The 12722-nt window shown below is 37.8% G+C and overlaps 1 protein-coding gene across 2 annotated transcripts in view; it reads left to right on the forward strand.

The window, feature by feature from the left end:
- LOC131044522 (uncharacterized) overlaps window positions 1-12722 on the forward strand; it is a 138280-nt gene that overhangs the window by 82288 nt on the left and 43270 nt on the right. For both annotated transcript variants that reach the window (XM_057977865.2, XM_057977866.2), the window contains exon 4: window positions 988-1026. In XM_057977865.2, coding sequence (XP_057833848.2) covers window positions 988-1026 — 39 coding nt within the window. The remainder of the gene's footprint in view (window positions 1-987; window positions 1027-12722) is intronic.

The following is a 12722-nucleotide window of genomic DNA, read 5'->3' on the forward strand; positions in this document are numbered from 1 at the left end:
CTTTTCTTTAAACTAATTGCTGTCTTTGCTGTTCTTTATATTAGTGCTGCTTTAACATGAATATACAAATCACTGCTTATGGCTGTTTTTGTATACTAATCTCTGTCTTTATTTACTCATTAACATCACTGCACATCTTCTACTAATCATAATTGATGCTTCTTAGTTTGTCTTTGTTTGATATACAAATCATTGCATTTATGCTGCCCATCATAATCTTTGTTTTACTAGTCACAATCACTGGCCATATTGCATGGGGCTTCTCTAGACGATGTTTAGTTGCTGTCCTAAGTAAACATAATTATTGTTTTGGATGTCTGCTCATTATAACTATTAAGTCAGATCTTATTTGTGTTTAATATTAATAAACACTACTTTATTGCTGTCTTTTCTAAACTGAGCACAAGTCTCTTCATCGTGGCTTTTAGAAATCACATTGTTCACTGATTTGTTAAAACTACAAGATTGCCGGTCAAGGGAATGAGTATTGTTAACTCCTTTGTGTGGTTGTCAGTCTTTAATGTTAGAAATTTTTCAAGTTTTATAAATAAGACAATTTTCTGAGTGTTGATGAATGTCTTATTTTATTATTTTTATTTTTTTTTAAGGGCGGGGGTGAGAAGGTATCAAGGCGGGGCCATGACACACTAAAAGATATCCATTTGTGTGTCAAGTATGTTGGATATCATGTATATTGTATATATTCAAATGAATACAGTACTATTTTTTTAATTCTTTGCAATCTACTTTTTTGAATAAAAAATTTGTGCATTTCAAAGACTTAAATTTTTTGTGTATTAGTGGTTTGCATTGAATGTTTATTAGGAATTTAATAAATACGTTTTGGTGGCTTTAGAAAGGTTAAAAAATAGATGTGTCATTAGTCAATAGTTTTTGTCATATATTCAAAAGTAAACTGATAAGAATTCGTGTACTTATCACTTTATGCATGTCATTTTTTCTAACCCGTAATTTTAATGTTTTCAGGTGATGGCAGCAATTGGAACTCACCCTGGTCACATTAAGGTGAAAATCTCTATGCTATTCCCTTGGTTAATTAGGATGTGTGTTTATGAAAAGAGTCAGAACTTACAAAGTTTTAATTTTTTTAAATATTTGGTTCTCTACTTATAGTTGTTAATTACTTGATAAATGAATTCCTTAGCATGTATTTTACCATTTAATAACAAATTCATATTGCTTTATTTCCTTGGTAACAAATCAAGTATCTTAACATGGATAGGGAAGTTTACAAAAAAACAAAATCCTTAACATGCAAAATGAAGGATGCTTGGCCATATTAGGAAAATGGTGTTGTACACCTCGCACAAGAGAAAAATTTATTTTAATTATATTACTACAAATATTTATTTGTTGTACATCTTTAGGAGATTTGTTTAACTTTAGCCACATTAAATATTTATTTGGGTTCATTTGTAAAGTTGCATGTGACATTGTTTAGATATTTTAAGTGTGGGTTGTGTTGTGACCTTTTCACACATCACCCATTCCAAATGGGGACCCCCTACATTTTTGTTTGCTTGTTCTTTTGGTTGTGAGTTTTTGGGTAGTTTGGTAACAATTTCCCCAAATCCCTAGGTGTTTGGATGAGTTGTGATGTTTTATGCTAAGTTTGGAAGCAAGAATCGTCTATTTTAGGGTTTCTGTCCAACAAACTTAGAAAGGAAGTTAGGAATCTCGAGCATAGTGAAATTTGGCTAAGTGTAGAAGAGAAAATCTTTCAAAGGGCCTTCCAGTGAAATTTGAGTGTTTTTCATGAACTTACTATTTTTAGTAAGTTTCACCGTGGCCTTGATTGGCCTAATTTTGAGTTTGAAAAAACTTACTATTTTTAGCGTTGTCTATTTTTAGTAAGTATATTTTTTGTAAGTTTCACTGTGTCTCGTTTGCCCTAATTTTGTGTTTGGAAGAACTTACTATTTTTAGTAAGTCAATTTTTGGCAACAGGTGAGCACTGATTGCAAAAAGAACCTAGGCATCCAGTTCCAAATCTAGATGAAGCATGTAGATGATCGAATTTTGGCTGTCTAGGAATCTTCCTTTAGGGCTTGAGCGCATCAAAGAATTATCCTTGGGCACAAATTCCCAAGAGGGGTAGGAATCATCCTCAACTCAAAATTCTTCCTTTCCCTCTGGAATGCGCCCAAGCATGCATGAGGTCATGGAAATTCAAAAGGCGTTAAAAAATTCCTTCTCCATCCCCTTGATGCGCTAGGAATGTCTCCTTGGGTGTATAACACAAGACAGGGAGGATTTGTCCTTGTGCTGAAAAATCTTCCTTCACCCTCCATATGTGCTCAAAAGATTTTGCTATTTATGGAAAAATTCTGCCTTCCCCCTCCAAATGTGCCCATCTGCAAAAAGGGAAGAAACTTCAAAATTGGAGTAAGGCATTAGAAATTCTTCGCATCCCTTTGGAATGCGCCCAAGTCTTAGGATGGCATGGAATGAACAAATTTGACTAAGTGTTTAGAAAATCCTTCTCCAGGCCTAATAGGTGCGCAAACATTCCTCGGGTGTGGAAACTCAAGAATTTGATTAAGTATTGGAAAAATCCTCCACCATGGCGAATGTGTGCCCAAGCAAGAAGAATCTTCCACCATAGAGAGTTGGCGTCAAAGCATTCAGGAACCCCCCTGCCTATCTAGATTGTGCCTAAGTAACATGAAGAGCAAGTTTGGATGCCCAAAAAGGAATATTCCTCTTTAATGAGGCATGACTCAAAGCATAATGGAAATTGCTATTTTGAAACCAAGTATGATGAGTAGGGTCCACCAGAACTACAAGTCATCTCCCCCTCAACAATGGAAACATCAAATGTGTTTTGGAAGGAATTAATGAAGTTACTAAATTTATCCCAATGCCAACTTAGTAGCATTGTGGGCAAATTTCTTATTTAAAGAAGACATGAGAGTCTCATTTTTTACATCGCATTTTGGAGAGCACAAGATAGAAGCAAGGTGTGCTAAGTAATTGAAGTGTGGTCTTTTCTCATCCAGGAGTTCTTGTCCTTGGAGGTTTTAATTTATTCCAAGTTTGGAATATGCAACGTGGAATTCTTCCCATGATGGATTTTAAATTTCCTTAGCATGATTTTAATGTTAGTCATTTTGTTTTGCAAGAAGTTAGATGGCAAAATCAAGTAAGGTGGCAAGCACACCCAGGAAGACTCAGATAAAAAATGAACAAAAAGGATTTCTCCCACAGTCACAGATCATTTCAAAGTGGAAGGAAGTTAGTGACACTAACTTAGGAATGTTCAACTCGTTGGAATTTAGGAAGAGAATGTTTGGTCATGATGGACACCCTCTGTCAGTTGTAGCAAAGAAGATAGCTCAAAGCGGAATTGTGGCAGCAACGAGTTTCCCTCCTGCCATCCAGTGCCTAGAGTTGATCACTGAATGTGCAAAATATTACAACTCCGAATGAAGAGCAATTGTAGCTCTTGATGGAAGACTCTTGGCGAATCTCATAGCTGAGGCAATTATTGAAGCATTTGGAATTCCCACGTATCATTCCATGGTGTACAAGACAAAGGAAAGGATGACAAAGCTCTACGATTTTAGAGTGGATGGGTGCACGGGTATCATCAACCATAAATGGATGCAAAAGCCAAAACCTCATCATTCCAAAATGCCTAAGTAGCTTACCGGAATGAACTTCAAGAAAGAGTATGGTGACCTCATGTTGTTGATGAGTCGAGTCATGGGATGCACAGGCATTCATCTTCAAGCCATGGATGTTTTACTTAATTGTGGAAGTGATGGATGCAATAAATATGGTAGATTGGGCAAGGATAATCAGTGACAACCTGGATGAACAACTGAAGAATTTGATGCATTCCCAATCCTTTTACATGGGCTCATATATTGTTTATATGCTGCCAAGGATGGCCAAATTCAGCAGATTATTAAGCAAAGGACCCATGGGATGTGGTGCAACATAATTCAAAGTGTATGACTGCTATCCTTAGTTGCACTTGTATAACACCTATTTCATAAGAGCCAATGACACCTTCACCATGCATATTGTTCGGTCCCTACAGGGAGGCATTCACATGAGGCTATCACAAGAAGCAAGGAAACTGAATAAAAATTTTGGAGCATGGTTCATTTGGTTTCTAAGATTCACCTACATCCGGCTTCAAGGGTTCTCCTATCCCTACAGGCTCTCGAGGTACACAACTTACAATATGGTACTACTCGAGGTAACGAGGTAATTAACAACTTGTGACTAGATTCAGAAAAGGAAGGGTGGAATTGAGTTCTAGATCTCATGGGAGATTTTGATGAAGTGTGCCCATCATTAGTAGCACCAGAGAAGTCAATGGAGGAACTGCAGTTCTATCACCTCACATCCCACACTGCGAGATAATTTGAGAAATAGGCTAGAGGAATTCTTTTTTGTGGAATCCTTCTCAGAGGATCATTTGGAGAATGTTTCCCTATTCTCAAGCATTATGTGCAGGACTCAAGAGGCAATGTCAGGATGGTAGAAGGTTTTCTGCAAGTGTGAAAAGGACATAGCTATCTGGGATATAAGCTCAAGACTGCCCCAAGTGTCTCTGTGGGCGAACTTGAAACCATCATGGCTTGATTCGTTGCATTTGCCATCAGAGAAAGGGATAGTGGGCACCCTATTTTTGGCGATGAGTTATTAAATGCATAATGGAGTGATGGGCTAGTAAATGCATAGTGGGCACCCTATTTGGAGTGATGATTTATTAAATACATAGTGGATGTGATGCCTCATTAATTGCCAGGCTCACTACTTTGCGCAACATAGGTCATTTTTGGTCAACCCTAATTAGGGTTTGCATGGAGAAATCTTGGCCCTTGATTCTAACTTGATCTTGGCTGTCCATTTTATTTTTGGGGGCCTATAAAAGGGGTTCAACCCTTCATTTGTAAGGGAGGGAGAATTTGTATGAAATTGTTGCTATAAGTATAAACTATCAAGATAATAAGAGTAACTCATTGAATTTTGGTGATTACTTGTGTTGTTTTGAAGTTTGCATGGTTTCTCTTCCTCAAGTAGATTAGAATTGTTTTCAAGCAATTAGATGAACAAAATGTATAATATTGTTTTGTGGTGAAAATTTGCTCATACCTTTTGCAAATGGATGATTTCTACTTGCAGTGTAAGGTTGGATTGAGCCTTTTGTGTTTATGTTTAACTACGATCATCGAATGTGCATTGTTCTTTTGATGGTGTGAAAATTCTTAGCACAACCCTTGAAGATTGCACCTCCTTTGCGTAGTTGTCTAGGTTGGCGAAACAAAGTGTGGTTGGCTTCACCTGAATAGTCATTGTCTCTAGAGTTCATTAGATTTATAATAGAACCTCTCAACCCCTTACACATTTACTTTCTGCATATTTCATTGAGAAAATGTTTCAAAAAATTCTTGTCATTGCCAAATCATTTGCCATTTTTCCTTGAATCCAAATTTTCTTAAGTCTCCTTAGAAGATAGTTTCACTTTGCATAAGTCCTATTGTGATGTTTTCACACATCGCCCCATTGCAAATGGGGACCCTTGACCTTTTAGGTCTTCGTGGTCTTTTGGTTCTGGTTCTTTGGGTCTTTTCACTACAGTCTCTTCAGTTTCCCTGGTTTGCAAGTATTTTGGTAAAATTTGATCAAGTCTGCAAGTCGTTTGAGTGAATTTGGCTAAGTCTGAAACTTGTTTGGTCTATTTTAGGGTTTTGCCCTTCAAACTTAGGTTTGAGGTCTTTTTCTTAGGGTTTTGGAAAAAATGAACATTGCACTGGAATCGAGACCCTTTAATGAAGCTACCAGTGAAATTTGAGAGAATTCTAAGCATCTTTCTATTTTTAGAAAGTTCCTATTTTTTAGGGAATTTCACTACCTCTCAGATTGTCCTTATTTTGCCAAAAATCAAACTTACTATTTTTAGCAATTTTTTATTTTTTTGTAAGTTTCTATTTTTAGTGTCATCTTGTCCTTATTTGCCCTAAGTTTGACATTTTGAAGTACTTACTATTTTTAGTAAGTCTATTTTTGGTAGGTTCATCACAAGCAGAGGTCTCGACATAGAAGACATAACGTTCCTGAAAAGATTTGTCTAAATCCGAAAAGTTAAAAGGGCAAGGTGTTGATAGAAAATGACTAAGTGTGAAATTCCTTCCAGAAGTGGAAAAGCTTGAAAAATCTTCTAAGTTTGGTAGAGAAAATCACTTCAATCCTGAAATGGCATCCCAATTCGGAAAAGAGGAAAAATTGGTTAAGTTTGGAGAAGAATCATGAAAATCCTTCACTTGGAAAAATGCATCCAAAAGAAGATGGACGCCAAAATGTGGTCTTGGAGGAATTTTCCTTCCAAGACCAAATTCCTCCTCGTGGTCTAAATGGCGCTCATGTATGGGAGTTGGGCAATAGATTGGGGTCATGAAGGAAAATTCCTCCATGACCAAAATTCCTGCATGCTATGGAAACAACGCCCAAGTAAGAGGGGAGTGCCAAAACTAGGTGGAGAAGGAATTTTCCTCCACAATGCATTTTCCTGCACCATAGTGAAATCCCGCCCTAGTCAGAGGTCAGAGCACTAAATGGGGGTTGTGGAGGAATTTTCCTCCCAACCCAAAATTCCTGCAGCATGAAGTTTTGACGCCCAGTCAGGTAGGTTGAGCTCTAAAGTAAGGCTCTGGAGGAATTTTCCTCAAACAAAATTCTTGAAGCATATGATTTTAGTGCTCAAGATTGGGAAGGAGCACCGGGTAGGGGTAAGGAAGAAATTTCCTTCTTGGTGATGAAATTGGCATTGAAAGAGGGGCATGGAAATCCCAGTCAGGGAAGAATTCAAAATTCCTCCCTCAAGGATGAAAATTTTGCCCAGGATGAAGAAAATTCAAGATCAAAATAAAAATTGGCCAAGGAAGAGAATTTTCTCTCTTGAATTCCAGAGCTAAAATAAAAAAATTCCTAAAAAATAAGAAAGGTGATGAATTGATCAAAAAATTTCCTTCACGACAAAATTCCAAGAAAGTGAAAAATTGACTAAGTGTTGGAAATTCCTTCCTTCAAGACAAAATTCCAGGAAAGTCAAAAATTGACTAAGTGTTGGAAATTCCTTTCTTCAGAACAAAATTCCAGGAAAGTGAAAAATTGACCAAGTGTTGGAAATTCCTCCTTTAGGACAAAATTCTTGCAAAATGTGAAATTTGGCTAAGGATTGAAGAAATTCCTTCATCAGGGGTAAAATAGAGTCAAGGTCAAGGAAGGAGGCCAAAATTGAGTTGTGGAGGAATTTTCCTCCCAAACGAAATTTCCTCCCTCACATGAAATCCATGCCCAAGTATGGATGAGGAGATCTGGACAGGGGTAAGGAAGGAATTTCCTTCCGGATGAGGAATTCCTCCACTTGATGAAATCAGCATTGGAAGAGGGGCATGAAAATCCCAATCAAGGAAGAAAATCAAAATTCCTCTTTTAGGTGTGGAAATTTGCCAAAGGATGAAGAAATTTCAAGACAAAAGAAAAAAAATTGATCAAGGAAGAGAATTTTCTCTCTCCTAAAGTTTGAAGCTCAAAATGAAAAAAATAGGAAAAATGGCAAATCGATCAAAAATCTCCCTTAGGGCATGGTTAATTCAAAAAGGAAAATTCTTCTCAAATAAAATTCTCGCTCCAAGGATTTTCTCTCTCCAAGAATCCAGACGTACAAGAATCTTTCAAAAATGGAAAAGATTGTTAAAATTCTTCCAAGGCAGGAAAATCTTCCAAAATGTCTTTTGTGAGCCCAAAATGGAAAGATTCTTGTAAAGGATTTGGCAACGAGCAAAGAGAATATTCCGTATTAATGAATAACAACCAGGAAAATTATAAATGACAATGGGGTCCATTTGCATGGCGAGAATCTATTGAGTGCATAGTGGCGCATTCATTGCTGGAATATTTGACCAAGGTGGCAGCTAATTCATTACATGGCAGCCGTCGTACTTAATGGTGGGGCATCTTTTGCATGTAACCAATTTTGGAAGTGATGGTGAATTTATTGCACAATTGGTGATTTTTTGCATGAGGGTGCATTTATTGCATGGTGGGCACTTTTTTAGTGTAATTGTTAATTAATGCTTTATGGGCACCATTTTTGGCAGGAATGTAATCAATTGTTAATGAGCATGATGGGCATTTAATATTTATTCCCACCTTGTTGCATCATGTGTGTGGAATCTTTTGGGTCAAACCCTAATTAGGGTTTACATGTAATCAAGACTTGAGGCCTATATAAGGGGGTGACCCCTTCATTTGTAAGCAAGAAAGATTTGTATGAAATTGTTATGATAAGTTTTTGAGATAATAATAGTGATGCATTGTTCTCTGATGGTGTTCACTTAAGTTATTTTTCAAAACTTGCATGGTTTCACCTTCCTCACTTAGAATAGTGCTTTGATTTCAACGGAGAATCTAATGGTGTTTGATGAATATCCATGGTTCATACTTTTTGCATCTTGTTGATTATAAATTGCAGTGTAAAGTTAGTCTGAACCACCAAATTTGTGCTAAGTTCGATTGTGGATAGTCATTTGGATTGCGCCGTATTGGGTATTCAAATGCACTTTCTCGATGTGAAAATCCTTCAACATCCTTGGACGATTGCACCGGTTCTTGTGGAGTTGTAGTTAATCTTGGTGAAACAGAACTTAGTTTATTTGGAATTCTTCCATTAGAGCATTATCTATTGATATCACTGCCCTTAGGAGTAGATCTAGATCCTTCTAACCCTTTCCCCTTTAATTTCAGTCCATTTGAGTTCAGTTCATTCGAAGTAGAAGCATCATTGAATTGCTATATCCGATGATGACGTTCCAGCCACAACAAAGAAGTGAAAGAACGATCCAAATGTAAGCCCCCTTGGATTACCAACATATCACATCAAGCCAACTGAGTCACATCCATTGCATAATCGGAACCTTGGAGTCAATTGTTTAAACTTATTGCAATCTTAGCATACAATTGAACTTTGATCAAGAGAGAGTAAAGTGACTGTTGGAAATCTTTATTTTGTGTTGCGCGTGGTCACAAAACATATGTCAACAAGTCCCCCTTGGATTACCAACATACATCAAGCCAAATGAGCTCATATCCATAAAAAAGTCACAGGTTTGCAGTAGGAGCCTTGGAATCACCTGTATGATCTTTCACAATCTTAGCATATTTAATGTCCCCTTCTCCACAGTGATTAGTTCAATGGTCCATTGGCCTATTCCGGAGACCTGTAGTCTATTTGGAAAGGAGAATTAGGGTTTCCAACTTTTGTGGAGTTCTGCTCGATCTTTTAGGGGTTACCAAGAGGGAATTCTTCAATTCTGTCTATGGTTTCCTTCTGGGTTTTTCATGAGCTCTAGGGTGGCATAACATGCATTTGATTCTTTGGTGAAGTGAGAACTTACTATTTTTAGTAAGTTAGGGTTTGGCTGTTTGGATGATGCTGTCTTACTGAGCTTTCCAAGCTCTTTCTTTGGGTGCGAAGATCATGTTTTTGGAGGATTATTTCATGACTTACTATTTTTAGTAAGTGGCAGTATTGAGCAATTCTATTTTTAGCAGTTTGAACAGTGTCCCGATCCTATAGCAGTTCAGTGGTCTTCATTGCTCAACTTCATCTTGGATTTTGTTGATAATCAGTATTGGAGTCATAAGTGATTTAATTAAATATTATTTCCTTATCCTAAGGTTTTATATTTAATTATTTTATTACTGATTAATTATTTATTGGGCGACTTAGGAAAAGACATATTTATATCTAATATCAATGTTATATTTTCCTAAGTTAGGCGTTGAAATTTGAAGAATGCATTATGTTCTTATTGAAGACTTAGGCAAGTTCAAACTTGTTTAAATTATTGATAAAAATGCAACTTGGGCGCCCACCTTGGGAAATGAAACGAAATGTCATTTGGACGCCATGTGTGAGTGAAATGAAATGCAAATTGGAGGTGAATTTGGGGGCAATTACATTTGAATTTCAGAAGAAAAAGCTATAAATACGGGTGCTTGGCCTCCCATTTGGATATCTTGAAAATTGCAACGTTATGCTGCCGGTTTGGCAATAGAAATCTAAGCTTCGAAGTGAGCCTTCCTAGCTAAGTGCAGTTTCGTACTTGCAAGACAATACCTAGCTGTTTTCCATGTTCTCTCAGTGTTCTTGGTGAGTTGGTTGAAGTGTGGGATTGCTTGTTTTGCTGTGGTTCGAATTTCAGTTTGTTTCCAGGCTGCTGGGAAAGTCATGGCTGAAGCATACTTTCATTCATAAGCCTCTATGTGACCGCCTCCTGCTTCTGGGTATTGCCTCTTTGATTTTCTATGTCCTAGGCGAAGGTATTTGTAAGTTTCTAGCACTAATCTCTGAGTATTCATTTTAATATTGCAAATCGAAATTCCCAGCTATGGCGTTTTTCTCTGTGTGGGTATTTGGAAGTAGGTTGAGTTAAGTGGGATGTTTGATGGTCAGTTTGTTGGTTGTTCTTGGTTAGTATTGATATATTAGTAGTTTGGGTTTGGTTTGGAGTGATTTGGGCCAGTTGTGAGAGTGTTTTATGCATTTTAGTGTGTCTTGGTGTTGTTGGTTATGCGTTTCCAGCTTACTGTCAAAAATTACAGATTTCCAGAAGTTAGTGTTTGGGTGTGCATTTAGGAGTGTGAGTAGATTAGTTGATTGGGGAGTGATTTGGAGAGATTTGGGTGAGCTTGGAGAGAGATTTGAGTGTGTCATAACTTCTTGAAGTTGCTGGTCTGCGTGTCATTGCTCTTAGAATTTCATAATTTCATGTTGAAGGGCTTTTGGGGAGTTAACGCTTGCTTGGGAATATTTATCAGCTTGGACAGCATTAGTTCTCTATTCAATCTCTCTAATTCCTATATTGTAAGGTTAAGTAGTACTACTACTAACCATTTCTGATGTGTTGCTTACCCACTGCATAAGTGGATGAGGCTGGCTTAGCCGCCTTCTTGTTTTGTAATTCAGTTTATGTACTCAGTCTTCCCACTGAATAAGTGGTCGAGTGATAAGTTTTATGCAATTGTCCTCCCGCTGAAATACATGGTAGAGTGATTGAGTTTTAGTTTCTTGTTATTTCCCTTGGCTGGCTTACTGCCAAGAGTTCAGTTTCTATCCTGCTGGATAAGCAGAAGGGGCTGGCTTGCCGCCCGTGCATTGTAATTTCAGTTTGGCTTATGCTGCTAACGATCCCCGGAACACCGTATGCTCTCACCCTCCCAGATTGGGCTCTCGGTGAACAAAAGGTGGAAGGGTTCCCTTTCAGTGGTTTGGATTATTTCTCTAACCTTAACGAGTTATGGTGTTTTGCTTGTAATTCTTATTGCTAAAAACAAAAAATTCAAGGGGAATATTATAGTATACACGTGATTTTGCTCAAGAGAGGATAGAGTGTCCTTTGGAAACTTTATTCTTTGTTGGTGTGGTTACAAAACACCCATGAATAGCACTTGGGAAAAAATATTTAATAATAGAAAAAATTAGTAACAAAGTGTGTATATTAGGGTCAATGGTTTTGTGTGCTTATAGTTTTATCTTCACCACTTGGTTGTTTTGTGTGAGCCTGAATCTATAAAAGAAACCTATGTTTAGTGGTTGTTGGGGTTGGCTTGTTGGTTGGTCGAGTGAGTTGTCATTTGTATTCAGCTCTCCTGTTGAGTTAATATGTGAAGTATGGCATGGAATTGTTGTGCTTTGCAGTCACGCCCCTTTTTTGCCACTTGGAAAAATGGGTACACCTTTTCTCTTTTAGTTCCTCCAGGGGTTTTGTCCCCTTGGCGTCCTTGTTTTCCCCATGTCCCTTTTCCCTTTGTTTTTTTTTGGTGTTTACGGAGTTCAAACTTTGAGGTTTCATTTCTCGAACAATGCATTCCCAATGCCCAATTCCCAGGTTCTCTCCCTTGTTTTCTTTTGTGTGTTGCCAATCGGATAGTGGGGGTGACATGTTCCCTTTTTGAAAAGAGAAGATGCCAACCCCGATGCCTGATCCTCGGTCCTTCCTCTTCGAAGATTGGATGTCGAAGGTGCTATGTTTGCTTGATGAAAGTTGAACACAAGAAGACCAATCCTTGACCCTCGATGTGTCCGAGTTGCGATCTCAACTTGGGTACCCAACATTAATGGTGGTTGGTGGCATACTAATGCATGCATCCTTGCCTATAAAAGGCTGCTTTTGGCATAGTTTCTCATCATTTCAAACACAATAGGAGATCATTAAGTGCTTTGCAATCAACCATTTCCATAACCACATGCCCTGGTGCAATTTACACTCGTATTTTGGTGCCCTAGCACAATAATTGTTGAAAATGATTTGCTTGCCGGTGTTCAAGGGTAGGCTTATGCATTTTTAGGTAGGGTTTCCTCTCTTCTCGTTTTTTATCTTTTTTTTTTGTTGTTGTATGGTGTTTGTGCTAGGTTTAACCTAGTGGTCTTCGACGTTTCGATTTGTTTTGCCCAGTTGTGCTCCCTTTTCTTTGTTTTTAGCTGAAGCTTGAGGTTCAACCCTCGTCCTTCCTCAGGATTGGGTGATAGTTGTTTGGATAGATTTGTTTTTCCAAACTGTCATCCCAATCCCGAGTGTACCCTATGTTGCAACATGAGATTCACCCCCTAGGGTTTTGTCCAAAAACCCCAAAATCCAAATCAAGACACGATGGCTCTCATATAGAACCCCTTTAAATGT

This window comes from Cryptomeria japonica, chromosome 9 (genome assembly GCF_030272615.1).
Source record: "Cryptomeria japonica chromosome 9, Sugi_1.0, whole genome shotgun sequence".
In the NCBI taxonomy this organism is placed as follows: Eukaryota; Viridiplantae; Streptophyta; class Pinopsida; order Cupressales; family Cupressaceae; genus Cryptomeria; species Cryptomeria japonica.